General features: G+C 44.6%; 1 protein-coding gene across 1 annotated transcript; it reads left to right on the forward strand.

The window, feature by feature from the left end:
- dhx58 (DEXH (Asp-Glu-X-His) box polypeptide 58) lies at positions 1–12,114 on the forward strand. Its single transcript, XM_048991972.1, has 13 exons — positions 1–139; positions 390–496; positions 589–769; positions 1,807–2,011; positions 2,157–2,347; positions 2,425–2,541; positions 3,417–3,543; positions 4,205–4,396; positions 5,184–5,434; positions 6,012–6,323; positions 7,479–7,669; positions 8,839–8,932; positions 10,832–12,114. The coding sequence occupies exons 3-13, from the start codon at positions 593–595 to the stop codon at positions 11,006–11,008; spliced, it is 2,034 nt and encodes a 677-aa protein (XP_048847929.1). The 5' UTR covers positions 1–139; positions 390–496; positions 589–592; the 3' UTR covers positions 11,009–12,114.
- Positions 12,115–16,974: the final 4,860 nt, after the last annotated feature.

The following is a 16,974-nucleotide window of genomic DNA, read 5'->3' on the forward strand; positions in this document are numbered from 1 at the left end:
AAGCTGTTACCCGAGATTTCATTTTCGTTTTCTCTACTTGACAGTCATCAGTCGAAGTGTATATTAGGAAGATGCATTTTTTTGTACACAAAACCATCGGGTGAGAGGAATGGTGACACTGAATTTTGAAGTAGTATTGGTAAGATCGACATAAGACTAATTTTGACCATTCCTAATGCATCTTGCTTTTCGTCTTGTTTTTCAGAAGTGTTAATGCTTTTAGAGTTTCACCCAGTCCAATGAATGAATATGCAGCTTATTATAGCTATTCGCTGCGGGTTATTATCAGTCCATGTTGTATGTCTGGTTTGTATTTATAAAGCATGTGTTTATGTTTGTTGTATGTTTAAACGGGTTGTTATAGCTGTGTCGGTCTGTTTATCTTCTAGGCGACAGTGTAGCTGATTTCTGCCATATAGTAATATTACACTGCGGTGACTGTTTGGAGGAGCAGGTTCCAGAAAGAAGTTCATTAATCAGCCCTTTAAGTTTGAAGGTGAGATACGAAACAATCAAATTAGTGTGGCGACAAGGACGTCGCAAAATAGTCGGCAAATGTCGTAGTAAAAGATTTTTGTTTGGCCGCAGTGAGATGGAGGAAATGCGGCTGTATGAGTATCAGGCGGAGGTGGTGCAGCCAGCCCTGGACGGAAGAAACATCATCATCTGGCTGCCCACGGGAGGGGGGAAGACACGAGCGGCTGTATATGTGGCCAAGAGGCATCTGGAGAGCACACGTGAGGCCAAGGTGGCTGTCTTAGTCAATAAGGTATGGAGGCGACGCCACACAAGCAGGCATCCTCACGCCCGTGTGTCTCCAAGCATCTGTAAATATGTCCATCAAATTACATACACTAATATACAGTACTGTGCAATAGTCTAAGGCAGTCAAAAGAAATATTTAAAGCTATTTATCTGGGAAGTAAGTGCACTTTTGCTCAGAACAAAGAAAACACAATTTAACATTAGAACATATGCAGATTAAGAGTAACGTAATAAACTAGTAAGAATTTCTTCTGTTCTGCGAAAAGTTACTGACTCCTTGTTGGATGCACACCGCTTCAGTTCCTAAACCTCGCCTTGGGGGACCTCAGCCATTATAAGTATTTATTAAATTTCATTAGTTAAAAATGTCAAAGAGATGTCGATTGGCTATATGAGGTGTGCTAGTGGTTGAGCATGGATGTACTGGGTGGGAGTGGCACGGTGGTTAGCATTGTTTGCTCACACCTCTGGAAGGTTTCCGCCTGGGTTCCATGTTCCATGAGTTTGCATGTTCTTCCCATGTTGTCATGAGGTTTCCTCCAGTCCCCCCGCACAGTTCAAACATGCTGAGGTTAATTGCAGTTACTAAATTGCCTCTAGGTGTCTGTGTGTGTGTGTGTCTGTGTGTGTGTGTGTGTGTGTGTGTGCACCCATCCACCCTGTCATGGGTAGGCACCCCATCCTGGGTTGTTTCCTGCCTTGCACCCATAGCCCCTGGGATAGGCTCCAGGTCCCCCATGACCTTAAATAGGGCAAGCAGTTACAGAAAATGGATGGAGGTATTGATGGTTGGCTGCAGTTACTGGGGAGATTTTAGCAGAAGTTTCGAAAAGGCTAAGCTAGAACACTTTGACATGCATAATAGCGTAGTTTTACACCAACATGAAGATCATTTCAACATCATTTTCTTTGACTGCCTAAGACTTTTGCACAGTACTGTCTGCTTGTTCCAACTCAATAACTTAAGTTCTTTTTTATCAGTATACATTTTCAGTGATGGGCTTAACTATGGTTGTCATTTATTGCTTCGATCAATCTTAGGTTCATCTGGTGGACCAGCATTTCTCGAAGGAGTTCCATCCATTCCTCGGCTCTGAGTACAAAGTTGTGCCCATTAGTGGAGAAAGTGCAGAGAAGGACTTCTTCAGCGTGGTGGTGAAGAGCAGCGACGTGATCATCTGCACTGCTCAGATCCTGGAAAATGCCTTGAAGAGCACAGAAGAGGAGAAGCACGTGAAGCTTACAGGTGATCCCTCTGTTTTCTGGGTCTCTCTCTGTGGTTCATTAATGTCTGCACAGTCTACCGGTCTCTTCTGTTCTTTCTGGCGGCCGCCAGAAGCTAAGTAATAAAGATCTGATGTTCTTCATGTTTGTGTGATGAACACCTTCAGACTTCACCCTGCTGATCATCGATGAATGCCACCACACCCAAAAGGAGACGGTTTACAACAAGATTATGGGCCCCTATGTGGAGCAAAAGCTCACCGGGGAGAAGAACTTGCCCCAGGTGCTGGGCCTCACTGCCTCCCTTGGAACGGGGGGAGCCAAGACTTTCGATGGTGCTAAGAAACACATTTTGCAGGTTGGTCCTTACAGTCCGGTCAGAAAGTCCTGTGTAAAATTAAGCTTTCTGCTCATTTACATTGTTTTTGTTTGTAGGTTTGTGCAAACCTTGACGCCTCGGCCATCATGTCTCCCAAGAATCATGCCATGGAGTTACAGCAGAGAGTCCCCAGACCCGTAAAGATCTATGACATCGTTCAGGAGAGGCTGAAGGTTGGTCAGTTCCTCCTAGTGATGTCCAATGACAGCAACACTGTGCATGGACTTATTTTGGGCAGTAGCAGGTGTCAGTTCTTGCTGTGAGTTCTAGGGCTAGAATTCCTGTAAATGATTGTTGGGCTTATATTCCTTAAGCATAGTTCCATTCTTGGACTCTTGAGTTCAAACACATTATAGATTTACATTTGAACAAGGATTAGGTGCATTTACAAGAAGATGTCCAATGGGGCTGTTCCATGCCGTACCTCAGAGAGACTTGTTGCAGCTCGGTTCCAGCTCACTCCACTGCAGAAGGGTCGGCTCGGTGATGCTGTTACCGCCTTTGGAGAACCTCAGCGACCTAAAACTGAAGAAACACTTATTTAATGTTCACAAGGTGTATATCATGAGTTATGCTAGTGGAAATTACCGCATACTGTCTGTGAGAATTGCCACGTTATGTTAGCATGAAATGCTAGCGGAATTAGTATTCACTTGCCAAAATTAGCATTACGAATCCGTTCCATTTAGTTGTTTGATAGCATTTTTTTTTACTAGGAGGTTGTCAAATTTCAAATTCCGTGTTACTGGGAATGCATCAATACAATTACTACTAATATTGAATAATGTATAGAATATGCAATTTTTTTTCCCTGTAGATAATCCATGCATATTGATTGATCACCATTATCTCTGTGCATTTTGACAATTCAGGTGTTGGTGACACACCCAGCTGCGTTTAGCAAGGCCGTGTCAGTGTGGTTACGGCTTGGGTACGGCCCAAATAATTAGCAATGGAAAGCCGTCAGTTCGCGGTATGGCTTGGGTACGGCTCAGTTCTTGGTGGCAGTGGAAAAGCAACACGAGTAACTGGGAACTTGTTGTCTTAGGATCCATTTGGAGACCATGTCAAGTGGATGATGCAGGAGATTCATGAGTTCATGGACCTTAAGGATGTCTTTAATGGGTTCGGAACACAGGAGTATGAGGCCAACGTGGTGCTCTTGGAGAAGAAAGGTGAACTGATGGGTGCTAGTCTGGACCGGCTTTGGCGAAGTAGAGCTGTGCTGAGCGTCAGCTACGCAAGTTGTGTTGAGCATTAGCACGTCCAGGTCATGTGTTTCAGCATGGACCCGAAAGACTTTGTATGATTTTAATGGGGTACGTGACACCAGCGGGTAACCTCTCTGAAGGTGTACAGGATGTGGGCTGCAATCATTCTTAATAGTATGAGAACAGTTTCATGAGGCGAGAGAAGGCAAATGCAGTAATCAAACCCTTTAGGTTCTATTCTTTTGATGCAAAACGTTATTTCAACTCAAATTTAGGAAAAAATATAATGTAATTATTTGGGCTTTCCAGATTTAATACGTACATACAGTATACAATGCAAATCAGTTGAATTAATAATGAGCACTTATGGATAATGGGTAGAAGCAACACTCAGCCAGCTATCTATTATAAAAATCATCATGCTGGTCATTTGAATGATTTCAATTGTTTCATTCTAAAGCACAATACAGCAATTATGAACAGATGTAAATATTTAATCAGTGCTCGGTTTCGTGGGTTGGGTTTGCGTAGCTTAGCGAGATTGATCATTAGGTAGAGAGTGTGGCATTGTGGGTATGGAGCTGGTTTATGTAATGCTGCCATATATCCGCCTCTGCTGGGCCAGGTGTGGAGCAGAGGAACCGCCAACTGGCCCAGTGCGCCAGGCATCTGCGTTACTATAACAACGCCCTGCTGATCAATGATAGCGTGCGCATGGTGGACGCCCTCAATGTCCTGGATGATTTCTACAGCAACGAGAAGATCAAGCGGATTGGGCTGGATGCCACTGACTGGTTCCTGTTTGGTCTTTTCGAAGGTGGGAGACCAGCCTGTGCGTGAGGTCTTTCCTCTCCAGTTATACATTACATTAGATCAGGATTTACCCAGTTCTGGTACTAGAGGGCCAGTCTACAACAGTTTGTAGATTTTCCAGTTAATCAAACACACCTTATTTAGCTCACTAGCCAATTACCAGGTTTAGTAGGCATTTTTTAGGAGGGAAATCTGCAAACTGTTGCAGACTGGCCCTCCAGGACTGGGACTGGAGAACGCTGCATTAGATGTAACATGTCAACAACACGCTAATAATACTAATAACTGTCATGCAGGAAGGGTCAGAAGAAGCGTAAATTTTGATTTAATTTTTAAAGGAAAACTGAATGTCTTGAAGGCTGCATGACACTTGCCTCATACCTCCTATCTTTGTGTTTCGTTGCCTGGGTTTCCTCCTTGTACTGAATGTCTGTGTGAATGCACATGTGCGAGTCCTGCAGTGGACTGGCATCCCGGCCACAGTGGCCCTAACCTGCCCTGTGCTGCCTGGCGTAGGCTGCCAGTTTTGCCCCCATGATCCTAAACATGATAAGCAGTTGGTAATGGAAATGAAAATCCAGACCAAGATTTTGTTTCGACCAACCGGTTGAGTACTCTGAGTACTCTGAGTACTCTGTGACTGACTTTTTATACTGAACTGGTTGGTCGAAACAAAATCTTGGTCTGGATTTTCATTTCCTGGACCTGAAATTTCCACCTATGGGAGATGGCAGAATAATGCATTTATTCTTTGTTAGCGGTTCAGTTTAATGGTTTCCCTCCTCTTCCAGAAAATCAAACTGAGCTGAAAGTGTTGGCTGGTATGACCCAGCACGAGAATCCCAAGCTGGCTCAGCTGGAGAGCACCTTGCTGCAGCAGTTCGGGTCGCAGGCTGGTTCCCGTGGGATCCTCTTCACGAAGACCCGCGTAAGCACCCGCTGCTTGTACGATTGGATCTTGGCCAACCGCGCTCTACAGGACGCCAGCATCAAGGCCGCGGTCCTCACTGGGGCAGGAAATCAGATCAGTCACATGACCCAGGTACCCTGATTCTCATGGCTGAATGTCTTGTCGCTCGCTTTCTGTTGATGCAGTTCTAGGTTCTGTGGACAAGAACAAGAACCAAGATCTTAGAACGGGTTAGGATTAGGGTTAGGATTAGGGTTGGGCATCTTCATTTATGGTCCTTGTGAGACATTGTTGCTCATCTGGTCACTGTTTGATGCTATAAGCTGAAGCCACAAATCACTTTATCCAGGAGGTCCAAGTGTGTTTGTTATGAACCCTGGTAAACTGGGAGATGTCATTATGGTGATATTAACACTACACTTTGTTTCTCTTAACTGGGGATTTTTTTGAGGATTATATTTGGGAATCCTGAGTGTCTGAAAGTGATTTTTAAAGAGGTAAGGATGTCCAGGGCCTAACAGACTTTGCTTGTGACATCATAACGGAAGCTTATATGTATTGAATCAAATACATTCAATAATTAGCTACAGCCCAAAGCAAGCTGATGAAAGGTGTTTATCTGAGTAGCTTATCTGTGCCAGTAATATCCAATATGCAAATATGGCGTGACAAGTGTCACCCTTTATGTGTCTGTGCTCCTGTTCTACAGAATGAACAGAAGCAGACCATCAGGCGCTTCCACGAGGGCCACCTCAACCTGCTCATCTCCACCAGCGTCGCTGAGGAAGGCCTGGACAACCCCGCCTGCAACTTGGTGGTGCGGTACGGGCTGCTGACCAACGAGATCGCCATGCAGCAGGCCAGCGGGCGGGCACGGGCCGAGAACAGCGTGTACTCCGTGGTAGCATCGAAGGGGGGGCGGGAGATTCAGCGTGAGAAAACCAATGAGTACCTGGAGGAGCTGACCCAGCGGGCTATTCATGAGGTGCAGCAAATGAACCCCCGTCACTTCCAGCAGCAGGTGAGGGTCAACTCTTCATGGTGTCTCTCCTCCAGTGTTGTTGGCTCTGTTTTGCTGCATGGATAGGAACTTTCAGTCTAAGTTCCAGAACCTGGTCCCTGGTTACCAGTACGTGGGCTGTCTGTACCGGGAACTTTAGTAGCTCTTGGCTACTTCCAAGTGTCACTTTCACATCGCACAACAGGAACTGGGACCTTTATGCCAAATAAGCATGGGGGAGACAAAAAATTGTAGGTTCACTTCACACATAATTTCAGGTGAAACTACACCACCACCCCAAAACCATGGAGGATGAACAAGTTGTTTTGTTAGTTATTGGGGGGGGATCCATCGCAGTCATAACAGGGCCTTTCATTTATATTTTACTTATATGATTCTTATTAAATTTGGCCAGCAGATCGATCTTTTGTTTTCCACAAAATAAAAAACAATGTAATGTTAACCTTCTAATTAGCCCAATACGTTGTTAGACAAAAGTACATTGGTTATCGGTCAAATTTTTCCGATGCAGAAATATGGAGATGCAAGAAAACGGTATTCATTGACGCACAGATTGTAATTGAAATACAAATATAACTCAATCTGCTAAATTTTTGCTCCCCTACTTCTCTCTCTTTTACCCATATTTCTGCACAACTTCCACGTTAACGCCAGTGCTTGCGGTCAACTTATCAGCAAGATATCACTGTAAGCACCACTCCTGTAATTTATGTTCGAGGTAAAAGTACCTCGTCTGGAGTAGGAACTAAAAAAGGGTTCCAGAACTGACTCTGAGGAACGACAATCAGGCCAAGTTCCTGCGGTGTGAAGTTCCTGGTTCTGGAAAACAAAATGTGTCATGTGACATGATTCTGTTTGCCATCCTGCCTTACAGTTACGATCCATATTACATCATGTTTTGCGGTGCGTTTTGAGCGACATTTAACATGAAAGCGCGCTAACCCATTACTGCCATTATACTGTGCTCTATTACTGTGATCTGCTTTGAGACACGCCCATAATGCTGAAGCTGTAGAAGCAAAAAGCTTGCACATGCAAAAATGTCTGCTTTTCACAATCTGACCCTTGTTTCAGTCAGGGACACCTGTTACTGGCTGTGTTTTCATACGCATGGACAACAGTGTTGCTAGAGGGCCTGTGCTCGTCATCTCTTAGATGGGTGAGATACAGAAGGAGACCATGATCACCCAAAGGATGGCAGGGCTACAGATGAGGCAGAAGCAGAACCGCCACGACCCGGCGAGTGTCACGCTGTCATGCCGGACCTGCTACATCGCCGTCGCCCATGGCAGTGACATCCAGCTGATTGATGACACACACTACATCAACGTCAACCCCACGTTTAAGTAAGCGTCCCATTTATTGTCAGTTCTTGATGTTTAGTTAATAGAATAGTGTTACTTAATGGATCCTTCTGGGAAAACTGAAGAGTAAACTTCTAAAACTCAGTCTACTTGATTGTTGTTTTTGAGATGAGGCCGCCATTGACCTAAAGCCGGGCTTCCTCATCGTATGTTGCAGTGCTGGGAACCGAAACCCTTTTGGTCCGCATGTAATCCAAAGAAGTGCTTTAGCTAAATTTCCAAAGCCCACTAAGTCCGTAGGCTTTTTCTCGAAAACATGTCCTGTGGACTGATTTTGAATTTCACGAATTTGCTCTTTAGTTGGGTAGTTTTCACAAACTCCACCTTGCTCTCCATGAGACCCATCTTTACATGCGTCCATGTGAGATCTAGGTGCGGAAGTAGATCAGCCGGCATCTGGCACCCAGCCGTTTCATACGTTCCTATAATTAAAGGTTCTTTAGTCTGTGTGAGTTCACCCTGATGATGAAGGAACCCCATTCAAATGCATTAAGCTTGTGTAATAATCACAAATACTCATTAAATCAGTTTCATGCATGAGAACGTTAATGGTGATCTTGACATGCATTATGTCCCTGCTTCTAGTATGTTGGACAGTTCATTAAAAAAGTACAATATCTCCATAAACATATTAAATGGTTTCTCTAGGAGTTTGTTTTGGAAACTGGTGACCGGGTGCTCTTCCTCTGTTTAGCGGGAAGAATATCGGACATTACCTATATTAATAATAATTACTGTATAATTATTGTATAGTACTGTGTAGTACTACTCTCCAATGAAAAACATTCTGATTTATTTATTTTTTACCATAATTCTTAAGTGATGATTAAGCAATGAAAAAATATGAAAGAACATGAAAAGAAACATGAAAATCATGTTTTATTTTACACTCCTCAAAGGATCGAGGAGCAATGAGAGAACATTTTACGCTGATCTTACCAGCACGTTACCTGTATTGGCCGACTCCCTGTCACAGCCTGTACTAAGCTGGCGCGCAGTTTGAAACTTGTGAACCATTGATTTCTGGAAGGATTGAATAAGACTGATGACTTGAGCCATGGGTTCGCACTGTACAGCTGAGTCGTTAACTGCTTAGTGAAAAACACGTTTACCTTACATTTTCCCTTCTTGCCCCCTCTTTGGGCTTTCAGGAAGTACTACAGAGCTGGGGGACAAGTGCATCTGGAGAAGTCATTCAAAGACTGGAATCCAGGCCGTAGAATCAGCTGCGCTGCATGTGGTGTGGTAAGGCCCCGGTCCGGATGTATTCGGTGAACTTGACCACTATCACACTTCATCTGGCCAATCAATACCCCGCGAAGTTTACCAATTAAGCTAATTAATTAAGTGAGCTGGTGATGGAATCTAACAAATTCATGGAATGGCTAGGCTGCCCCCCCAGGAGAGGTTTTGCTGACCAAAGCTGCAGTTTAGGCATCTGACAGGAGATCGATAACTTTTTGTAAAACGGAGGAAATTCTTGTTACTTTTAATTGTATTGGCATCTGCAGAGGTGTTTTGAGGTCAGGGGCGTTGAAGGCTGAAGCCTTGGATGATTTGTTTAGCTTGTGCTCTCAGTTTGAGAACTGGGGCTAAACCGAGGATATCTTAAGGTCCTAATCATTGGTATATATTCTAATCTCAAATAGCGTTGTTTTTTCTGGCCAAACGTGCAACTTACTGCCCAGATAGATGGATTTAAACTGATTTTCCTTTCAAAACAATTTTCTTGGCCTGGCTGAGACGTTTGCCGGATTACGCTATTAAAAGCTAATGGTACGATCCATGTCTTTGAAGAAATATCACTAATACTTAAGTTTACAAGGTGTAACAAGATGCCTTCAGCTACACCCTCCCCCCCGCCCCACCCCCCGCTGTTTTGTTTGCTAGGGTCCAGGCAAACTGATGACTCTAGATCGAGCTTTGTGTGTGTGTGTGTGTGTGTGTGTGTGTGTGTGTGTGTGTGAGAGAGAGAGAGAGAGAGAGAGAGAGACCGCATCACGGTGGGCTGTTCTCCGCGATCCGGGATGCAACATGCTATGTCTCCAAGGATGATTTGTCACCCTAAGCAGCTGAGTACTTATTAAAAACGGGTGGATGAGTTAATTATCGCGTCATGCTCTGGAGGGCGTCTGAATTTATTTGCCAGGCCGTAAAAGACAAGCAATTACGCGGAGTTTAAGCTCCCGAATATAAATCCTTTAAGAGCATTTGGCTCAGTGAAAACATTTTTGAGCTGGTGTATATTTTTAGAACTGGAAAAATGAACAAAGCATTAAAGAGAAAAGGGAAGACTTGCATAGTGACTAAACAAATGGTGACATGTCCTTGGATTTATGAGTGTCACATCCTAGGTTCCAGCGTGACACAAAAGGGAGATATTATTGGTTACTGCTGGAATTTAGAAATCCAGTTTATTTCCTTCAGATGTTTTGCTTGTGGAGATGATGTGTCCCCTTACCCACAGTCGCCTGCCTGCTTTGGGGATATTATGCGCCATTACACTAATACCCCTTATGCTCTGACCTTGTACAAAACAAGTGGCTTTGTTTTAAATGCTGATCTAACTTGAGTTTGATTCTCCTATCGCCTACGTAGTTGACCCTCCGTGAAGGCAGGGTTTGAGTGTTGTTCTACCAGTCACAATCACAGATTATTTTTTCCGTCGTGGAGTCCATTTGCACAGCAAAATGAATCCCCTGCGCGCGTGCTTGCAAGCTGCATACAGTGCCAGTCAAAGGTTTGGACACGCCAAGCTGCCTGCAAACGAGATATGGATTGATAGTGTCGCATCACATGATCAGGACGGCTGGAAGAGCATCTCAGGAGGCCACCTCCTGGAACTGGCACAGAGGAGACAGTGGGGTCAGCCAGTGCCTGGGGCAAATGGGGTTAAGGGCCCAAAGGTGGGATCACTCAGTCAACCCAGGGATTTGAAACAGCAACCTTCTGAGTCCCAACCCACAGAACGTCCTCCCCAACAAATTAATATTTTTTGTTTAATACTTTTTTGGTCATTATTCTAAAATGTAGGAAATTGTACACATAAACCTTTCTATGGGTAGGTGTGTCCAAACTTTTAACCAGTACTACACATTGTCTGAATTGGTCTGTGTGGTAAAAGCAGTATGTCTGTGTGCACAGGAGTGGGGTATGGAGATCATATATAAGAATGTCATCTTGCCCAATCTGGCCATCAAGAAGTTTGCCCTGGTGACAAAGGATCGTACCACTACTGTAAAGAAGTGGAAGGACGTCCCTTTTCCCATACAAGAATTCAGCTACACAGACTACTGCCTCACCAATTTCCCCGATCTCTGAGAAGGTGGATGACATGGCATCTCAAGTTCTCAAGCCATGATTTCCGGACCCACCCCCCACCCAGAAAAGACCTCCGGTTTGGTACCTTCAGCGAAATACTTAACGGTTCGGTTATTGTGAATTTAAACAAAGCACTAGCACTTTAAACAAATTTAAATTGCATTTTATATAATAGTCATTTTAAATTCTTCTGTGGTTGTGACCATCATGAGTTATGCACTTCTGTAGTAAAAATGACTTGCTAACGGTCTTATTAAATGCTAACCTTTTAGAAATTTTTAGATATACAGCCATGGAAAAAATTGAGACAGTACAATTTTTGTTTCACTCATTTCTCATTTTATGGGTGAGCATCTGTGAGTGATGTATTATCCAGCCTGGCTCTTCCCTTCTTCTCATTAATGAAGGGCTTCTTCCTTGCTTTTTGGGGCTTTAGTCCTGCTTCCAGGAGCTTGATATGAACTGTCCTATCACTGCACTGAACGTTTTCCATTCCTTTTGAAAGTCACTCGATGTCATCCACCGATTCATGAGTCACTGCCGGATAAGCAAACGGTCACCTCTGCCGTTAGAAAGTTCCTCCCTCCCTCTACCTGGCTGGTTTCTGGTGGTTCCCAGTGTCTCCAGCTTCACCTTATTCTTCTGTACTGCTGTCTTAGGAACATTGGGCCTGGAAGCAGCCTGCTGTGCAGTGTAGCCTTCTGCCAGCAGGACCAGGATTAAACCCGGATTTAAAAATGCGGATTTATTTAACAATGTAGAGTGGTCTTAATTTTTACCACTGCTGTATGTATAGCCTTATTTACTTGTGATTACTATTACCAACCACTAGATGGCATACATAACATTGTTTTCCCAGCAGCATTCATTCTGTGGGTGACAGAATATTTTAATGTAGCTACTGAAAAGTATTCACATGTAACTAGATTTGCAGCAGATAAAACCCATGTACACATGGAAGAATGCATGACCTGTATGTGCATAATATAAAAATATAACTGATGAAAGGTGATTGATTCTCTCCACAGGTTTTTTTGAATAAATGTACTTGAATCCATGGTGTAGCTGTAGTATGCATCAACCATTAAACTGAACAGGCAACCAATGAGGTTTACATGGTGTAATATTCAATGATTATCCCCCATCGTGGTAGCAACTGTGAGTACAGTTTGTTTAGACCACCAGAGGGAGCTCTTGGTCTTTTAATCCCTGTACTTTTAACTACACTGTAAAAAATATCCACTGTTGCATTTATTATAACCTATAAAATACGGGATAGAAATAGCTTTGTGTTATCTTGCTTAAACGAAACAGTAGACAAATGTAAACAGCAGATGTTAATGTGGAATGTAATTATTGTGATAAGGAATTACAGCTTTGTGTAAGCTTCCATTAAAGGGTTATATTAATCACAGGTGCTAGCAGATTTAAATAACATTGCATTTCTAGACATAACGTTATATTTCTAGACAAATGCAGACCTGTGAATGTCTCTATACACATCATGAAATTGTGACTTGCAAGGAAAAAATAATTCTGCATTTGAACCCGTGTTAACAATGGCAGAATAAGCAGCTATCACTGTGTGAGCCAAGTATGACATTGAGCTATATCATCCGTGGTGTTAGATCACTGTTCATTATCAGCGTCGGCTCAGGGATTGATGTTTAGCTTGTGTTCCTGCTGATTGTCATGAAGGACTTGAGGGCATGTGTCAGGAGAACAGAAGGGGCTTCATTAACAAAACGTTAGCAGGGGAACAAGCAGGACTGTGAGGAATCAAAATGGGAAGCTCTGGGATGGACACAAGCAACAGGAAGACTGCTGTTGATGGCCGGACTGGGGAACACAGGACTGGGAATCACGTATAAACGGGACTAACAAGGGACTGAAACGATTCAGATGTTGACATTTACCACACTTGTATTGGGGGTTACGAACGGAACACAGCTAGGAAGAAAACAAGAGGATTATGGAGGACCAACAGCGACCTCCGCTGGTCATACCGGGGGATGGACAGGACTGATCGTGACACTGATAAGGTTGCTGGCCGAATGATCTTTCTAGCCGGCCTCCAGGTCATGGAGACCATAGTCCTGAGACTTTGGAGCTGGGGTCAGCTAGAAAGAACATGTAAGGTTATGGAATTACATGGCTAGCACAATGTTTTGTTAATACTCTCCTTGCAGTTTTATCAGTATACAAAGGGTTGGATGGCCCATGTTAATTGTAGAAGGCTTCGGACATTTGCACTTTTGATACAGTATGGAGAGTGGACTGCTTTTATACTTCTGGTCTAGCATGGATTATGGCTAGCATTTATATTATTAATATCATTTTGGTCGTGAAGGTTCTTTCTGAGGGACTAAAGCTTCGTCAGACATCCTTGTTTGGATTTCGCAGGTTATCTTTGCCTAATTACAAGGCATTAGCTCTGTTTTTCTCTCTGGCTTTTGTTCTGTTCTTGTTATACCTGCCGTTACCGTTTTCAAAGCACTTGAGTGACTGCTTTTGAAATCTGAGGCTGGATTCGGCCGAGTCGTAAGGTGGTGGTCAGAAACACCTTGTCGTTAAAGTCCGTCGTTATCGTTATCATGGTACCTGACAAATGTGTTTTTTTTTTTTTTTGAAATATGATCCTTCTTCGACCATGCAATATGCCCGAAAGATGAATCATGTCATTCCTGGCAGTGATGCGTAGGGGTTGTTTCCTTTGGCCTGTGGTGTAGAGCCATGTGTCGGTTGAGTCGAGGGCAAGCTTTCTGTTCGGTTGTGACTCGGTGTAGGAAGGTACTCTCCGGATGACGGCACTTGGATAAGGTTGTAGGAGAAGTGGCTGGCACTAGCAGATGTGCCTCGGGCAGTGGCGGGGGGGCTGCCTTTTGGCAAACCGTGCTTTGGGTGATAAATCAGGCTGGCCGAGCCGCTGCGAACTTTACATTTGCTGCCGCCTGGCTGTTACATGACTGTTCCGGATGTCCTCCACTCTCACGATACAGTGTAAGGGTCAGACTCCACAGTCTGATACCGGTGCTCCTCGACTTACGGTGCGGTTATGTTCCGATCAATCCATCCTAAGTGGAAAATATCGTAAGTGGAATATATATACTTTAATATGGCAAGTAAAGAAATAAGCAAATAAATAGTTACTGTCACTGAATAAGTAAATAAATAATTGCGAAATACCAGTAAATGAAAAGTAAATAAATGAGTGGAAGTTTATTTCGGTAAACGCGGGGGAAAAAAAACACTGTACGATATGTTGGTAAACTTTGTATGAGATGTTTATGTTCACTATCGCCGCTGCCATCGCCCGGCATCAAAAAAAGTATCGCACAAAGTCGCCCGCCCAGGGACAGATCGAAATTCCAAATTGACTGTCGCAGCATCGAGAATCTGAGACAACGTAAGTGGGGCCATGATAAAGTGAGAAGCGTCTGTACATAGACAACTGTACATGTGTGGCATTACCAGGTGCTCGTTATCACCGCCTCTCAATCGCGGCGGCTTGTGGTGATGGACAGGGAACATGGGCGGCCTGCTGGCTCACCGGCTACCCGTGAGTTGGCATGTTCTCCTAGTGTCCGCGTGGGCTTCCTCCAGGTGCTGCAGTCTCCTCCCACACCAAGGAGGAATTTTTGGAGGCCGTTTGCCATAAGTAGTTAACTGAATCTCCCATGTGCCTTTAGTCCTGTAAGGCTGTGCTACTATGTATGTGTACGAACACAAAGAAGTTCCACACCTCTCCTGCACATGCTTTACTTACGCTGAGTCGGCGACTCTGCAGAGAATGCGAAGATATTTGCATTTAAATTAAACATGGGTAAGTGTCCCGCATCAGCTGGATCGCTGATCTATGGTGCAATACTACTATGGTCTTTCTCTTCTAGAAGAAGCTCCAAGCTGGATAAATGGTCACTGGAAATGGATGAAAAAGTAGGATTTCAAGATCGCAAATTTCGGTAACATGCCATTCTGAGCCAGGTGAAATAGTTTTTATTTATTTAATATATTTGATATATTCCTTCATTCGTTCGTTCCTTCTCCACTGCTCAGTCTCAGCAGAGATGCCCAGACCTCCCTCTCCCCAGCCGCCTCCTCCAGCTCCACTGGGGGATATCCCAAGTCCTTCCCAGGCCAGCCAAGAGATATAATCTCTCCAGCGTGTTCTGGGTCTGCCCCTGTGTTTCCTCCCAATTAGACATACCCAAAGCACCTCCTCAAGCAGACATCCGGGAGGCATCCTTGATAGATGCCCGATCCACCTCAACTGGCTCCTTTCGATGCGGAGGAGCAGTGGCTGTACTCTGAGCCCCTCCCGAATGTCCGAGCTCCTCACCCCATCTCTGAGGCTGAGCCCAGGCTGAGAAAGAAACTCATTTCTGCTACTTGTATCCATGATGTCATTCTTTGGGTCACCAGCAAAAGCTTATGAGGTGGCATGGTGGTGCAGTGGTTAGCACTGTAAGGGGCGGCATGGTGGTGCAGTGGTTAGCACTGTCGCCTCACACCTCTGGGACCCGGGTTCGAGTCTCCACCTGGGTCACATGTGTGTGGAGTTTGCATGTTCTCCCCATGTCGTCGTGGGGTTTCCTCCGGGTACTCCGGTTTCCCTCCACAGTCCAAAGACATGCACAGGCTAATTGGAGTTATTAAACTGCCCGTAGGAGTGCATGTGTGAATGACTGGTATGTGAGTGTGCCCTACAATGGGCTGGTCCCCCATCTTGGGTTGTTCCCTGCCTCGTGCCCATTGCTTCCGGGATAGGCTCCGGACCCCCCGCGACCCAGTAGGATAAGTGGTTTGGAAAACGCATGTTACTTACTTATAGGTAACGTTGTTTTACAGTTCATTGCAGCAGTGTCACATCATGCCAGATGTTCATTCTCCCCTCTATAGATCTCGCTGTGGTCCCTCATTCCATCAGCCCAACCCACGGCTGTCCCACTGATCTTCAGTCTGCCTGTTGCAAACGCAATGCAATTAACAGAGGACTTGATTCCATCTTCTAATCATGACTTGTCTCCGTAATCATGTCTGCAATTAGTTTCCTGACACCGGTGCCTGACGCTGGTTCTGCGCACAATAATTACAATTAGCTCTTTTGTCACAATTATGGTTACAGCACAAGCGGAACTGAATACAAGTGCAAATCGGGAGGGAGCCGGACAGATGAGATGTGTGAAAACAGCAAGATGGACAAACGGCGGCGGTCTGGTGTCTTCGAGTCAGTGTCCATCCCTTTTGAGAACCACCAAGCACTTCACACAGCGAACCCATTTAAAGACAGAGTTGCATAATTCAGGTCCAGAGAGTAAAAGTCTAGACTGGGATTTTGTTTCAACCAAGCAGTTCCGTACTCTGTGACTGTTATTGTTTACGCGCAACTGGTTGGTTGAAACAAAATCCCGGTCTGGCCTTTTACTCTCTGGACCTGAACTCTCCACCTCTGTTTAGAGATCAGCTCTGAAGCCAGGCTTGGCCAGCTGGCTACCTTTGCGAAGAACGAGTGCACATTATGTGATCGTGAGATGTGTTGGCGGGCTAATGGTTAGGACACTTGCCTCGGGACCAATAAATGGCAGGTTTGAGTCCCACCTCTAGTGCTACCATTAGTCTACTCCGTCTTTCATACCAACCAACCAAGTCGTCCTGGTGTGTGAGAGGTGCCAGGAGAGAAGGCCTTTAAAAATCATGTCTTTTCGTAGAAAGCCGTTGATTGTGGCAGTGGGAGAAAGATCATGACTCAAAGTTATAGACTAAGAAGGAATGCTGGTATTATACATTTAAATATAAATTACACTCAGTTATTAGTTTATTACTGTAGGTACATCTGCTCGCTAACGGAAACAGCCTGTCATTCCGATCCGCAAATCATGCGACTGGCAACTGAATACATAAGGCATGGGGTCCGCAGACGGGGTCCGCAGGTTCAGTGACTGCTTGAGTTAGCATTAGCATGCTTC

This window comes from Brienomyrus brachyistius, chromosome 22, assembly GCF_023856365.1.
Source record: "Brienomyrus brachyistius isolate T26 chromosome 22, BBRACH_0.4, whole genome shotgun sequence".
Taxonomy (NCBI): domain Eukaryota; kingdom Metazoa; phylum Chordata; class Actinopteri; order Osteoglossiformes; family Mormyridae; genus Brienomyrus; species Brienomyrus brachyistius.

Excerpts from the sequence above, each read along its gene's own strand:
- dhx58 (XM_048991972.1), top strand. The coding sequence starts at position 593 with ATGGAGGAAATGCGGCTGTATGAGTATCAGGCGGAGGTGGTGCAGCCA. Across the intron at positions 4,397-5,183 it reads CCTGTTTGGTCTTTTCGAAG|AAAATCAAACTGAGCTGAAA; the intron begins GTGGGAGACCAG and ends CTCCTCTTCCAG. Across the intron at positions 7,670-8,838 it reads AACGTCAACCCCACGTTTAA|GAAGTACTACAGAGCTGGGG; the intron begins GTAAGCGTCCCA and ends TTGGGCTTTCAG.